Here is a 16,812-nt window from a genome sequence, read left to right as displayed (position 1 = left end):
TGGTTATGTGCTGTGAGTCTATGTATCGGGTTAACTATAACTATAATAATATCTACTTTTTCTGAGTTTGTCTTCTTAGAAATAGTATTAATACTATTTTACTTTACTGCTGTTTCATATGAGAAAGGTCATTGAATATTATATTTGGTGAGGAAATGAGAGCACTCAAAGCTTTTGAGTATTCCAGATGCCATTAAAAGTATTGTTACTCCATCTCCACCTACAGTACTCCTTAATTATTTGGTTTGTCTGAAGGTTTTCGGTGGGATATTATTATTTTTGTGGAAGAAAACAAATATCAGAACAAAAATTAGAGGTTCAAGACAAGGCCCCTGTTCTGTTTAAAAAATAATAATTCTGTTGCCTGGGTAACAGGTGAAATGCCCATTTTTTTTAGAATTCAAAGTCTGTCAGAACCAGCTGCTTCAAACAGAAAGCAGCAAAATGTCAGATGACAAAGTGAAAATGTTTGCTGGTGCAATGATATGTCTTAGCTAAATATAGAGATGTAAGTGATAACTGAAGGTACTGTACTTGTCAAGTGACTATGCTAATTCCTCTTTGTCTGCCTCAGAAGGTAGAGTACATATGAAAATGACAGGGTAGATGTCAAGGATATCTCATCTTTGTTTTGCTCTCTACATTGTCCAGAAAGCATTGTATAAATTATAGCATTAATGTCGCTTATCCTCTAGTTATAACACTAAACATTCTACAGAGTCAACACCTGCATTTTTTATAAACTTTTTATCTTAAAGGTTAAAATTCCTGTTTACATTAACATGCGCAAATTATCTCTGAGGAGAATTGCAGTGTCTATTGCCTTTTTTTTCTTATTTCATTTTACTGTTAGTATTGAAAAGCACACTGCCTATATACAGTATATTACTTGGCTATGCTTCTGAAAGTTATACTGTATGTTGATGTGTTGTAGTCTCAGATTTATTTTGTAACAGTGCAATATGATGGTCCAGGAAGAGAAACAAAGAGAACCCCCTGGAAGTTACGGAAGACTTACATATTTAAAATGTATGCCTTAGGTTAAAAGTCTAATTAGTCTTGAAATTACACCTAAAGTCAGGCAGCCTTATTTACAAAACTCTAGTTTTCTTGCCTGAGAAAAAAGTGTTTTTTTTTTCTGCTATATATACTGTATATATTTGTGCAGAAAGATTGTTAATGTTGTCTGTGTATAGTACCTTATCTAAGCCTGTATTAAAAATGAGAGTTGGAGATCATGGGTATAAACATGAATATACTGTAAGTGACACATACAGTACAACAACATAACATTACTTGGATCCTTGACAGTAATGGCAAGTAGCGTAGTCACTTTATTTTCTCCCTCTCTCCTTCTCCTGAATACAAAAAGTCAGTTTATATAACTAGGTCAAACCTCATTTAACAAATAGAAAAGACATAACCTATTCTAATACTTATGTAGCATATGCATTTGGACAGCTAACAATACATTCATAAAAGTGTTGTCACACTGGTTTAGCTTGAACTTCTGTGAATTCAATTAAAAAGGAATCCAATCAATGGAAAGGTGAGTGACCTTTTCTCTCCCTGGGCTGTGCTACTGTCAGCCACTCTGTCTCCTCAGTAGAATAAAATCACTTCTGAAATCTTACATCTCCTGCTGAAGTGTTTCTTTGGCAGTATTTTAAACACTTTCACCTACTTGTGGTCAGTTAATAGTGTGAAGTAGTGAGAGAATGCTTTGTTTGAAAACTACTATGTTGGTTCAAAATGCAGGACCTGTAGTGTGGCCTTGAGCCAAGATGGCCGCATTGGAAGAACCTGCAGAATGAAGCACAGCTGGTTGAAATGTAATTGGTGTTCAGAGGAAATGAAATTCTACTTGAGGGAAATAATTTGATGGGATACTGTAGGCTCTGAATGGAATTTACTAATTTTCTGGACTAAATCTAAATCTAATTTCAAGTACTGTAGGCTCTCTCATGGCACTAGCTTTGGAGGAAGAGGAAGATTATGGATGATGATGATGGCATCCCTTTCTCGCTTCATGTATTATCCTGCCTTCCTTCTCTCTTTATTTTTTGTCTAGATGTCTGTTTCTGTATTTATGCTATGGCCCATTCCTATATAAGGCTAACTAAATAACCTCACTGGGAATGGCCTAGTCATTACTCAAAGTGTATTCTTTAATATGATGATCTTATTGATAAAATTCACATTGATAAACCTGAATTAAATATTCGGGCTCATTTTGTCTATTTGTATCTTTCTCCTTGTTTACATGCCTCATAGTCCAAAGACAGCTATGTACAGTAAATATAATCAAACAATACCCATTGCATGAAGTGTCCTGCGTAAGGCAGCACATTTGAGAAGTGGAAATGTTGCTAGCCTTGCTGAAATGCAGCTGCCTCCCCCAGTCACAAGAATGCAACCTGAAGAAGGCTGAATAGCCAAAATAGTTTTTCTTTTTCAAAGTGGCTTTACAGTACCTATTTCTTTACAAACAATGCTGACACAGCACGGTAACATTAGTTACTAATAATGTATTTTACAATTATCCTTGTGTTGTTAATGTTAAAATTCAGAAGTCAGGCACTCAGGAGCTATTATGGATCTTCTAACTTTAATGAACGATAAAAAATAAGTGTTAAATATCAATTGTTTATTAGAGTCTATTTTAACAGGAGTATGAATGAAGATCAAGAAAAATGATACATGCCAACCATATTCTTATCTGGGTATACATCACATATTTTTAATCATTAAGAACATCTGTTTAAAGTTGATGAGAACAGATGTTAGAGGAAATTAAATTAGCTCAACGTCAGTCAAGACCATGAAAGATGATGGGTATGAAAGAACTAGTAAACACATAATGTTAAGCTGAAATGCATTGTGTAATTCTATCTCTGGCAACGTACTGTATGCTATAATAATTGCTATTATAATATATACTGTACATTGAAATGTTTTGGGGCCAATTACAATGTACTTCTAAAATACATTGCAATTCAATGTACTTGTGGTAAGAAGTGATGCTGCAAATGAAATAAATACAGTATATACTGTATGTACTGTACATGTGTATACAACATATACTGTAACTGCACTAGAAAATTAAAAATAAATATGTGTAGCGGAGCTAGTTTCAGCAAGGTGACGTCACCGCCCTCCCTGCGCATAGTAGGGACCTCAGCCGCCTGGGTTGGGGGAGGTGTCTTTTGGCTGACTCGGCTGGTTCCCTGTTGTGTTACGCCAGATACCCGGGTTCGCACACAGGTTTTGCAGGACAAACCGGCAGGGTGGAGCGGCGAGGGCCCGAGCCCGCTCAGAACCGCAACGGTCACATATTTATATTTGAGGAGATACATGTATTAGTATAGCAAACAGCTGGTAAGGTCATTTCCTACACATCTGGTTATGAAGAACATCTAAAATGATTAATTAGTTGAGTTGCCATCCCTACAGGAAGAATAATGTCTTTATATTAGAGTAAAATCAACCACAGCTGAGGGGGGAGGTAAATATTTCTTGTCTAGCGAAAAGGGATTGTCTTTTAAGACTCATTTAAAATAACACAGATATCACCCTGTGTGCACTTACTATGACATATTTAATAAGTGCAAAACTCAGCATTTTTTATCCCATTATTGTACTGTACTTGTATTCTGTGTGGATAGCTTTTTCTCATATGAAGCAGCATTCATTAATAAATCTTTTAAACTTGTCAGTTCTACAAGCCCAAGCCTGCCGTACTGTATGTGTAATTTTATGTTCTTGCAAAGGTGCATGAATGTAATATATAAAGACAGCTTCCTAATAATGCGTTTTTAAGCAACTTAGACTGAGTTTCTGCTTAAGAATGTACAGTATGTTTTTATTGTCTGCTGAATATACAGTATAGCAAAAAGGGTAGCACGGCTGGAATGTTGCTGGTTCGTATCCCACGGCCAGTAATGGAATCCTACTCTGTTGGGCCCCTGAGCAAGGTCCTTAACCCTGCGCTCTGACCCCAAGCTTCTCTCCCTCATGGAGAGCAAGTTGGGGTATGCGAAAAGACAAATTCTTACTACAAGAAATTGTACATGGCCAATTAAGTGATCTCTCTCTCTCTCTCTCTCTCTCTCTCTCTCTCTCTCTCTCAATTCAATTCAAGGTGCTTTATTAGCATGACCGATAGGTCTCTCTCTCTCTCTCTCTCTCTCTCTCTCTCTCTCTCTCTCTCTCTCTCTCTCTCTCTCTCTCTCAAAAAGGGTAGTTTTGTGGACATGGGACCTCAGTATAAATAATTTGGTAAAAGTTAATTCATTTCATTTTCTTATTTCTATTTCTATTTCTCTTCCTTGCACACAAAAAAATAATGTAAAATTAGTTCAGGCTGCACCATACAGTATGTTTTCACTTATTTGCTTGTTATATAAATTAATTTTCTGTTGAAACAATGGCTTGTGCAGTAAGTGCTTTATTTCCTGCAATTACCAGCATTTCAGCATGTTCATGGGGCAAAGAGTTATTAAGCCAGAAGTGGCTGGTGGGTGTTGACTTTTTGTTTTTAACACACAGTAAGTGACTTACTTTACTGGTGAGAGGGAGAATATACAGTACAGTAACAAAACCAAAGGCTTGGATTTATATTATTCTAGTTTTTCTGTTATTGATGCAGAGGAGGCAGTGTCTCATTATAGTCAGATTGCCCTTGATGATCATCATTTCTTATTCCTAAAACGTTTAGAATAACATTGTAAAGAAAAAGCAAATACTGTAACAATGTTCCCATAAAAGACAAGTAAAATCTAAACCTAAAAAACACTTAAATCTAAATGAAAAGTAAATGCAAGCTAATCAAAGTAATTTATAAAGACACTACCACATAAAATGACCATATTAAAGATTACGAATAGCCAGCTATCTGCCTGCAGTGGCTTTTTCATCTGCAACACATCACATTATTGATTCCACTAGCTGTTCAGAGATGTCCGTGGAGACATGACCACAGCTTGGAGCAATTGAAATAAGTCTGCATAAGACGTGTTTTGTGTTTCAGTAGCTTCTTGACACATGAACTGTACTTTCTGTGTGAGTCTACCAATCACTGTGTGTAAAGTGCTTTTTTACTGGCAGTGTTTGAATTAACACATTAGTCGGGTCAGCTGTTGCCATTAGCAATGCTCTAGAGGCATATGAACATATTAAACACCCTGTGGGGTGATTTATATCATCCGTCTTTCTTATAGAGCAGCATGCTGGAAAAGCCTGATCTGAGACTACGTCACTGTCCTAAGGAATCATGGGATATACTGGCAATTCCAACTTTTCTGGAAAGATGCATTAGTGCTGTAGAAGATACTATTCTCAATATTTAGGTTCTGTAGAGCATTGTCCTAAAAAGGTAAACTCCAAATAAAAGGAATTTAATAAGTTATATTCATTTTAAATAGAATTATAAATGTACAGTGCTTCATATATAATGGCACATATAATTTAATTACATTTACTGCAATTTCAACAGAAAACAAAAGCAAAAAAGAGGATCCACAGCATACTGTAAATAGAAGTGCAAAAGGTACTTACTGTATATAACCTACTGTATACATATTTTAATGAGAGATAAAATGTAACTTACTATGGTAACTGCATAATAAAAATATCCTGTAATGAATCTGTAGCACCTTAGCTTTAAATATTTGCCTCTCATTAAAAATGGTCACATAGGCTGTAAGTTTAATTCCATTCATTTAGGTAAATCAGCATAAATGTTTTATAAACAAAGCAACAAATACTGTACAATGCAACACATTCTTAACTGCTATATACAGTAGGTCCTGTCCCCCCTTCTGTTTTGTTTGTGTTATTTCTACTCTCCTTATTTTCAGATTATATTTTCATATAAGTAAAAAGGTCACAATGTCACAATGTGAATAAACCAATTACATAATTTTGCTGAGTTTACAAATTATATTTTAAGTTTAGAGGCCACATGTAAGGCCTGTCCTGTATAAAAGTCTCAAGTTGAATGGGGTCAGCTAGCAACTGTGTATAAAACACCAGTTGAAAACATGATATTCAAAATATTGTGCATAAGCATAGAAATTTACCATTAACACTAATTAGTGCACAGTCTGAGTGGCACTTGTTTCAATGAGTGGTTTGTTTTGAAGGCTTCTATCCTGAATAAAGTTTAAAGTACTCCAATTATTTATGAAATATCATTCTCAACAGAGAGATTCATTTAAACATCCAAAATCAACTCCTACAGCCTCCCTGAGGCTTCTCTTCAGACTTGCTCTTTTGTTTGAAATACAATGTAGTTAAAGAGGTAGAGTCAATAAATATGTCAATGCAAACATTTTGTTTGTAGAGGTGACCCCAGTGCTTGTGTTAAATCATTATAAATCTTTCTTTAGAACATAAGAACTGTGTAAGAACTCTGAAGAAGATCCATCCATTCATTTTCTAACTGTTTGGCTAGCAATTGGCACAGTGTGGGGCACACTCTGGACAGGACACCAGTCCATTGCAGGGCACACAGAGACAGGCAAGCGCACACTCACCAGGTACAATCTTCCTAGAAGTCAGTTATAATACCAATATATCTCTGGACTGTGGGAGGAAACCGGAGCACCCAGAGGAAACCCACAAGAACATGGGGAAAACATCCAAACTCCACCTTGATGTTTCATATGGATTCATAAAAAATGTTTTCATGGATAGTTAAGGTTGCACATTCAATGCACAGGAGTTTATATGCTTTCATAGAAAATGTGTATGTGAGACTGATGTTTGGTTACGCCTGTGTTTTGTGGATGAAGATTCTTGAGTAATCACCACTCAGCCTTAAGTGGTGGGACAGATTCATTTAGCCTATGCTGCCAGTGTTTGTGCAGGGTTTTTCTTTTCAGTTTGAGATACTGTAGCATATAAAAAACAAGTTAAGGAGAGATTAAGTGCAGTAGGTAAAAACATTTGCTGATCTTGGCTAAACAGAATTCCACCTGAATTATGACTGCAGTAGCTTTACGTGATGAGCAGCACCCTCTGATCTTGGAATCAATTAAATATGGAGCAGTGGAGACTTGTTCATTTCACGGGGGGCAGAAAACAGCTTTAATTACTCTTTTGTTGAAAAAATATGAAGAGACAGTGAAATGTTCAAAATACCGCCTGGCATCAGTCATTTGTATTGCCGTTAAGCTACAGTATATGAAAAGGATCTGGTGATGGCATTGATGACAATCTGACAAATTAATACATGAAACTGGCTTTACAGTGCCTTGCGAAAGTATTCGGCCCCCTTGAACTTTTCAACCTTTTGCCACATTTCAGGCTTCAAACATAAAGATATAAATTTTTTATTTTATGTGAAGAATCACCAACAAGTGGGACACAATTGTGAAGTGGAACGAAATATATTGGATTTTTGAAACTTTTTTAACTAATAAAAAAATGAAAAGTTGGGTGTGCAAAATTATTCGGCCCCTTTACTTTCAGTGCAGCAGACTCACTCCAGAAGTTCAGCGAGGATCTCTGAATGATCCAATGTTGTCCTAAATGACTGATGGTGATAAATAGAATCCACCTGTGTGTAATCAAGTCTCTGTATAAATGCACCTGCTCTGTGATAGTCTCAAGGTTCTGTTGAAAGCGCAGAGAGCATCATGAAAACCAAGGAACACACCAGGCAGGTCCGTAATACTGTTGTGGAGAAGTTTAAAGCCGGATTTGGATACAAAAAGATTTCCCAAGCTTCAAACATCCCAAGGAGCACTGTGCAAGCGATCATCTTGAAATGGAAGGAGTATCAGACCACTGCAAATCTACCAAGACCTGGCCGTCCCTCTAAACTTTCAGCTCAGACAAGGAGAAGACTGATCAGAGATGCAGCCAAGAGGCCCATGATCACTCTGGATGAACTGCAGAGAACTACAGCTGAGGTGGGAGAGTCTGTCCATAGGACAACAATCAGTCTTACACTGCACAAATCTGGCCTTTATGGAAGAGTGGCAAGAAGAAAGCCATTTCTCAAAGATATCCAAAAAAAGTCTCGTCTAAAGTTTGCCACAAGCCACCTGGGAGACACCCCAAACATGTGGAAGAAGGTGCTCTGGTCAGATGAAACCAAAATCGAACTTTTTGGCCACAATGCAAAACGATATGTTTGGCGTAAAAGCAACACAGCTCATCACCCTCAACACACCATCCCCACTGTCAAACATGGTGGTGGCAGCATCATGGTTTGGGCCTGCTTTTCTTCAGCAGGGACAGGGAAGATGGTTAAAATTGAGGGGAAGATGGATGCAGCCAAATACAGGACCATTCTGGATGAAAACCTGTTGGAGTCTGCAAAAGACCTGAAACTGGGACGGAGATTTATCTTCCAACAAGACAATGATCCCAAACATACAGCAAAATCTACAAAGGAATGGTTCACAAATAAACGTATCCAGGTGTTTGAATGGCCAAGTCAAAGTCCAGACCTGAATCCAATCGAGAATCTGTGGAAAGAGCTGAAAACTGCTGTTCACAAACGCTCTCCATCCAACCTCACTGAGCTCGAGCTGTTTTGCAAGGAAGAATGGGCAAGAATTTCAGTCTCTCGATGTGCAAAACTGATAGAGACATACCCCAAGCGACTTGCAGCTGTAATCGCAGCAAAAGGTGGCTCTACAAAGTATTAACGCAAGGGGGCCGAATAATTTTGCACGCCCCACTTTTCATTTTTTTATTAGTTAAAAAAGTTTCAAAAATCCAATAGATTTCGTTCCACTTCACAATTGTGTCCCACTTGTTGGTGATTCTTCACATAAAATAAAAAATTTATATCTTTATGTTTGAAGCCTGAAATGTGGCAAAAGGTTGAAAAGTTCAAGGGGGCCGAATACTTTCGCAAGGCACTGTATGAGGGAGAAAAGCTGCTTCAAACAATAAACAGTACCCAGGTTGTTACATATTATCACCACTGCTAATATTCTCCCAAATTATTGTGTTGTGTCCCTTGATGCAGAAAGTCTTTGACAGGGTGGAATAACCTTATTGATAGGAGATTTTAGAACAGTTTAGGTCTGGTCCAAATGTTACTGTATGTCCATGATAGACTTTGTATTGTTCCCCTTATTTATCTGCAATTGTCAATCATCTCCTCTTTAGCTGCACAGAGAAACAAGGCAAGGGTGTCCCATATCACCCCTGCTGTTTGATCTCTTTTTGAACACCTTGCATCAGTATATCTGAGAACATGAAAGCATGTCCCCTACCTACAGTATGGATGAGGACTGCAGTGCAGTGGAGATCTACAGTACAGATGTTTCCTTAGTGAAGCCACACTCACGTTTAGGAATATCATCCTGAATTCACACTAAGCCTAGAAAAAGTTAGAAAATATCATGAATAGCCCTCCTAAATTTCATTGGCTATCTCCTATCTGGCATAATTTGTATTTACAGACAGAACTCAAGCCTTTCACATACATATCATAGAGCTCAAAGGGCATAAATAAGATAAAAGATGTTTATGGTGAGACAAGTTTATGTACAGTACTGTACATTTCAAGAAATCTAAAGCAGATTTCGGTTAAGATTTCGATAAGTAATAAAGGCTTATGGTGTGCCATGGAACATGCCCCTACATCCAATCGAAAGATGGATTGATCCAGCTGCCAGATAACAAAGATCAGTAACAATTACTCAAGGAGTGTATATGCAAAAAGTTGCCAATAAAAGCAATATGGGAGAGGGAAAGGGAGGAATTGGTCCTGAACTGGGAATGGAATGGTCTAATCCAATTACAGCCTCAAAAAACTCAGTCACCAGCTTGTTGACTAATTTATAAGATGTTCTTTATGTCACACCTTATAAAAGGTTCAGAGTGGGACAAATTACAAGCTTAGTGTGTACACTATGTCAGATTTTGTAGGAACTGTATTACACATGTTTTAGAAAAATCCAGTTATCCACAACCTCTGGACTCATGTCTGTACTTCAGTGGTCAAACTAATTGTTACATAGGACAGTACATTTCAAACTAGATCCTTGCCCGTGTTTGTTGAATGACGATTGTTATGTTCCTTTTACTTTAATTCAGAAAAGACTGCTTTTTGCTAGCTTCACAGCTGAGCCCATACATTGAGTCAGATAAATACTGGATACTTACTTTTCAATAAATTGTAAACTTAGAATGTACAACCTCTGGAATAAATAAGGGAAACCTTAAAACAATTCAATATTGAAAATTGATTTTCACAGTTGTTTCAAAGTATGCTTCTTTTCTAAAAAAAATAAGTGTCACAGAACCTATACATGGAATAGGAGGATCCTTATGCGTGACCGGAATCCCACAGGACACAGAGTAGCAAAGGGACAATCCAAAGGCTGGGTCGATGAGGCAGAGGCAGAGGCAGAGGCAGAGGCAGAACACACTGGAGAATACTATGAAAGGCTTCTCAATAGTGAGCATGGGAAGGTGTGCGAAGGGGGTTTAAATACTGAAAGGTGTCACGGACGTCCAAAGGGACTAACCGTGGGGAGCAGGAGAGCAGAAAAAGACCCATATGCGTAGCGGCGAGACGGGAAAAAGGCCCGGGCTCATTAGTGCAAAGAGTTCAGGAATGCCGTATAGAAACCTATGCCCTCAGGGAGCGGACGTGGGGCGCCCTGGTGCTAGGCGGGTCTCAGGACATCCGAACGTCAATGCTGAGCCAGGACAGAGTGCAAGACCCGGAAATATATAGCCCAAGGGAAAGAGAGGGACAGGAAGGACAGCAGACCGGAAACTAGAGACAGGACAGAGAAGGAGCGCCCTCTGGCTGCAGAGGGCGTGACAAAAGGAAAGGGGTGTGATTGGATGATTGGTTAGGGAGTGAGAATTTGAGGAATCTGATGCATGTGAGAATGTGATGGGTTCAATCAGGGGTGAGATTGTGAAGCAGAGGTTCCGGGAATGTAACGTCGTTTGCGATGGAGAGTGTGGAATGTGACAGGGACAGAAGGGCGTTTCCGAGTAAGAGTGTGGGGCGTGACAAAATACACATATTGAATAGTGTACGTATTCTATATTGATATGTATTAAATTAGTATTCCATGAGTATTTGGATAAAATTGTATGACTGTATTGTATTGATACTGTATTGTTGATGTTTGTTCTAATTTGTTTTTTATTAATCTATGTTTGAAAATTCATTAAAAATGTTGATCACAAAAAATACCTGCTCCTGAAAAGAATATATAAACTTAATCACAGGATGAACTTCTAATGCTAATTACATTTTAAAAAAACACAACAAAAAACATGATTTCAAGTGTATGGTTTGTCTTTATTCTTTCATATATACTGAAATATAAACCAGAAGTGTATCAAACCAAACAATGAATTCTGAATTATGTAACAGACAAAAATGCATAAATATTTGATAAGTAACAAGAAATAGGTTTATTCCATGCTGAAAAGAGAAGAGAGAAAACACAACGTTTCAGCTGTGAAGCCTTTCTTCAGGTGTGAGGTGTGAGGTGTGCCTTCTTCACACCTGAAGGTTTCACAGCCGAAACATTGTGTTGTCTCTCTTCTTTTCAGCATGGAATAAACCTATCACTTGTTCCTTTGCAGACTATGCATGCTGGTGCAGCTACCCACCTGAAATAATTGATATGTTCTGCATTAAGACTAAGAACTTTTAAGATTGAGAGTCACTATGCTGTTCTCTGTGTTTGTGACTTTGCCAAACATGTTATATTTTGTAATTCACAGAAATACTAGCAGATTTCATTTGCATTTGTTATTTTTGTAGTATCAATTGTCTCTTAACAACTGGCTAAGCCAGGATATCTCAAAGCAGTGAATATTGTAATATGTATGTAACATATTATGTATATGTATATAATATATAAAGTAAACAGTTCTGATTAAAATACCATGAATGTGTCAAAAGATTGAAACATGAAATAGAATAATTTAACAGGAAAGCAGGGACTCTAAAGCAGTTTCCAAATTGGTTTCTGATACAGTATACCAAATTTATGTAGTAACCATTATCAGTTATTTATATATTATTAGTCAGCATAATGGAAAGCATCATATCAAAGTTAATTTATTATTACCTCTGATGGATTTATTAATAGAACCAAGCTCCCAAAGGAACATTAGATGATTAAATTATAAACAACTTGTTCCAGCATACACTGTATGTACTTTGAGGTATGTATCTCTGAGACCTAAATCCTTGAAAAAATGCTTTCTTGATAAACTGCTGAATATTCAAAATCTGTTAAATTAATTCACCACAGCTCCATGCTTTCATGACTGCATTTCCTTTTAAAGCAGGGTCATTTATAAATGGATTAGGAGAACAAAAAGGCAGTATAAAGTGGTATCACCTTCCCTAAATGGTTTAGCGGTTGTCTGATTGCTGAACTGAATGATAAATCAGTTTTTTTTCTTTTTCAGACACTTTTGAAAGGTAGCAAAGCCAATTAAATATTTAAATTACATCAAAGGTGCAATCATAAATGGAATCAAGCAACTTCTTTTAAAAGCTAAATTATCAGTAAGGTTCAGTTAAAATCCAATATGGTATCTGTAAAAGTACACATGCCAAAAACACATGACCTGTTTTGCTCTTTGGTAGTTGAGTAGCTACCTGTAAGTGAAATAATAAGACAAGAAAGACTTTCAAACAGATGATGTTAAATGAGATTTAAATGGGCTCTCTTATGCTAACAGTTTACAATATCTTAAAGGACAGAGTGCTAGGTCTTAATTTCCCTCAGGATGTAAACCAAACTAAATTACAAAAAAAATCATTTAATATGCATCTTAATTGTTACAATCTTCAAAAATCATCCTAAAAGAAAAAAGTATTGTTTTCAAACATCTTATTATGATACATTTTTCTATTGGATTTCAGGAGCCAACTTACTGATTACATTATTTTTGCTGATGATGGTGACATTCTGTGGAGTGAGGCATACTGTAACTATCGCAAAATGTGTTTTATAAAGGAGTTTTATTAAATTGTGAATTATTGCTTAATTAACAGTTAAATTAAAGGAATGTGATTGATGAGGGATTGTTCTGTATGTACTGTCTTAAGAGTAAAACAAATTGATAAGTTTTATCCTTCATTGACACCTACTGTAGGCATCCAGGCTTTTGTAGCGAGCTGTGCACTGAACCTTAATGAAGATGCAATGTGTCTGTAGAATGTAGCCTGGATCCTAAAACACAGTCTTGCAAAGCATTATTTGGCAGTTCTATAAATAACACTTTGACAAACATAAAATCTATTCCAAGCTCTGGTCTATGGGTTATAGCTTTCATTTCGATAAGGTTTAGTCTGGTCTTCTCTAGAGGAAGCCCCCTGAGTCAACAGCTCTTGACAGTGGTAAAGAAAGCCAATCCAAAAAATGTAACATGTGTATTGCAATGAAAGCTTTGAACTGCATGCATTGTACGAGCTATGGATGATTTAATTTATTTCTTTTGCTTCGGTAAAGAACAAAATTTATGGTAGAGCTCTAAATAGCAGTTCAAAGCCAAACATCTAGTTAGACTAAATGCAGGTGTGCTTTTTAATTGTGAAAGTTTTAGAGCTTTATCACTAGATAAAAAATGTAAATGTTTTTTTTTTTTTCCAGAATCGAAAAGTTTAAAATTTGTTTCCGCCATACTTTTTGGACTTTAAATCGGGATTCGTTTTAATTTTGTGAAGTGCTTTATTAATACTTTACCATGGTACTGTAAGTTCCATTTCCAAAGGTTTTTCATGGAGGCATACTCTATAACAGTTGGTAGTGTATGTAAAGCATATAAATCAATCTTTTTCGCAAAAGAATGTACAATCAGTGAGTTTTAGAACCAAGAAGTGACACTCCGATCTTGATGCCTGAATTAAGATGACAAAAAAGAAAGAGAAAACAACTTTTCTTCTGGATTTTCCTATTTGTGCATTTCAGTATATACAGTACCATGAAACACAACATTGTGTGTTATTCCTCCATTCTGTATTGCAAACACCACTAGCAACACAATTTGTTTTCAACAGAAGGATGACTGTCTTTTGGACTGAGCACTATTTTCCCTAATGGCCAAGGTCACATATGTTGTGTATTGTTTAGAGGATTACATAAAGTGAATGAATCCTGATTCAAGCAAATAGTGGCCAAATGCCAAAAATATATTACAATAAGGAATTAAAGGAATTAAAGCATAAGTGCAATATTGCTTTGTCAATGTCAGGTCTGCTGTCTGTTGGAAAAAGAAATACGGCCACTATTTACTTAGATTAAAGATTTCTCTTAGTGACTAGTATCATAGTAAGTGTTTAGAATCTTGAAATCTGAGGAATATATAATAAAAATATATGATCAGGATTCAATCTGTGTTTAGTGCCTATTACAGGAATTCTGTGTAGGGTGTCCTAATTTGATTCCTCAGTTTTTAAAAGATCAAGAAAAGCTTGTTCTATAATTTGGACAGGGAAAAAAATTAATATCATTCTTTCTTCTCTTTTTTATTTTAGGATTACACATTGACTATGTACTTTCAACAGTACTGGAGAGACAAGAGGCTTGCATATTCAGGAATCCCATTAAACCTGACACTTGATAACCGGGTAGCGGATCAGCTGTGGGTGCCTGACACCTACTTTTTAAATGATAAGAAATCCTTTGTCCATGGCGTTACAGTGAAAAACCGGATGATTCGCCTACATCCAGATGGTACAGTGTTATATGGCCTGAGGTTGGTATTGTTAAACGGGAAGTGAAGATAAAAAATCATTCTCTGCAATTCATTAGTACTCTTGACATTTACATCTGAGGGGATTTTGTACGAGAGCTGTGGCTGAATATATTATATAACTCCAGACTTCAGCTGCAGGGAAAGCCTGCAGAGAACATGTGACAGGCTCAGTGTTTCTTAATCTCACAGGCAGTGTCAACAGTCAGGTTTTATCTATTTATACTATAGTTTGCTATATTGGGAATGCCCTGCAGTTACAGTAAAGACTAACAGAACCAATGAAAATTCATTGGTTAGACAAAGTGTTTAATTAGCACTGCAAAAAAGGATGCTGTGTCTTGCAACACTGAAAGGTCAATGCAAAATGTACTGTACATTTACTTTGTGTAACACTAACACCCATTTCACTTTAAATAAGTGACGCTTTGATCATCTGATCACGCAGTAATCAGGCAATGTCAAAATACCACAACAAAGCAGTTGTAAAATCTGTTTAAAGAAATAATTCTTTTTAAACAAAACTCTAAATAATGTCTAAATGGCACACTTAAGTGGTCCTTTCATGTGATTTTCTTTGAAAAAGACTGATTTGTTCTTCATTTAGCTTTGAGTCTGCTAATAAAATGCTAATTGATCTATATTTTTTATTTAGAATACTTTGTATTCAGCATGGTTTTTTGTGGTAAATACTATATAAACCATGGCGTGAGTGATGTATCATAGGATTTCCATTTTTTGCTGCTGTTTTAAAACAATACTTGTGCTACACAAAATAAAAATAGATAAAAGTAACAGTATATAAATTTATACAAAATCATACAAATGTATTAAACTGAGGCAATGTACAGTTACCACTGTAATAAGCGTATATCATCATAAAGCATAACTTTATCAAAATATTGATTAATCTCAGACTTGTTTTCTGGACAACATCTAATTACTGTATACTGTATGTAATAAATACTGAATGTACAGTATACAAACAAGTTGACTCATCTTGGTGGGCCTTATAGGACTCTGAGAGTATCTATAGTAGGAACAGTTCAGTTTATGTCTGCTTCTCTTAAACATGAAAATACAGAAACCCTGAAAGGTTTGTAAACCATTGAAAAGGTGTTGAGAAAGGTGTTGTGCCACCATGATTTTTTCCCTCCATCACAAACTGTGTTGAGAACTTCTTTTGTGACTGACATTATCCATGTCATTATATCTTCTGAAACTCTCTCCAGACTTTTCTGGACATAACAAAAGTTTCAGAGAAGTTAATCCAAGACAAAACTATTTAATTTTACTTTATCACAATGTGTATTCACTGTCTTAGAAGTCTTAGAATGTTCTTGCATGCTCTTTCCTTACTAATACATTTATTTGCAAGATAATTTTTCTGTTTTAAAATGACTTAGGACCATTTTGACATTAGGACAGCTGTTTGTACTGTAAATGCAATGAGACTGTGCGTTTGTTTCCTAATACAGTATATAGTAGGCACTTCCACTATGCAAAAAAATATTCCTGCTATTACTTTTTCTGCTTGAAGTGAAATTCAAATGATTGTATCTCAAATGGAATTAACCTCACCTATAACCTGAAAACTATGTCAAAATTTCTGTTCATGGTTAGTAAGGAGACATTTTGCAAAAATCACTTGACATGACCATATACTGTAAGCTCCCTGAATAAAGTGAAGTCCAAGCCACTTTTTCAGACTGTGAATTGCAGTGATTTGAACTTCAGCACACAGTACATGAGCTACTCCTGGAAGGAGTAAGCAGGCCCACTTGGAAAGTTTGTATGTACGTATTTAATAGGGTGCATTCATTGCACCATGTTTTTATTAATTGAGTATTGTATATTTTACAAGACAATGCTTGACACCAATAATCAGGGATATTTGAAGACCGTGACTATGACAATAGAAGCGATTCCTAAGTAATGGTCTCATACAGATGGATCTGGAATGACTGGACAAAATTTGCATATACTGTAGACGTTGACAAATCGGAACACACACTGTTAATATAATTTCTAAGGTCTGATGTTATGTTACCAGGACCTGAAATATTGATTTTACATTATCTCTAAAACTCACAACACTAGTAT

The 16,812-nt window shown here is 36.3% G+C and overlaps 1 protein-coding gene across 4 annotated transcripts in view; it reads left to right on the top strand.

The window, feature by feature from the left end:
- The window catches only part of gabrb3 (gamma-aminobutyric acid type A receptor subunit beta3), a 113,842-nt gene that overhangs the window by 63,967 nt on the left and 33,063 nt on the right, over positions 1-16,812 (top strand). For all 4 annotated transcript variants that reach the window (XM_088598165.1, XM_088598175.1, XM_088598183.1 and 1 more), the window contains one exon: positions 14,492-14,712. In XM_088598165.1, coding sequence (XP_088454291.1) covers positions 14,492-14,712 — 221 coding nt within the window. The remainder of the gene's footprint in view (positions 1-14,491; positions 14,713-16,812) is intronic.

This window comes from Lepisosteus platostomus, chromosome 2 (genome assembly GCF_059453375.1).
Source record: "Lepisosteus platostomus isolate fLepPlt1 chromosome 2, fLepPlt1.hap1, whole genome shotgun sequence".
Lineage (NCBI taxonomy): Eukaryota > Metazoa > Chordata > Actinopteri > Semionotiformes > Lepisosteidae > Lepisosteus > Lepisosteus platostomus.
This window is presented reverse-complemented; position numbering and strand designations above follow the sequence as displayed.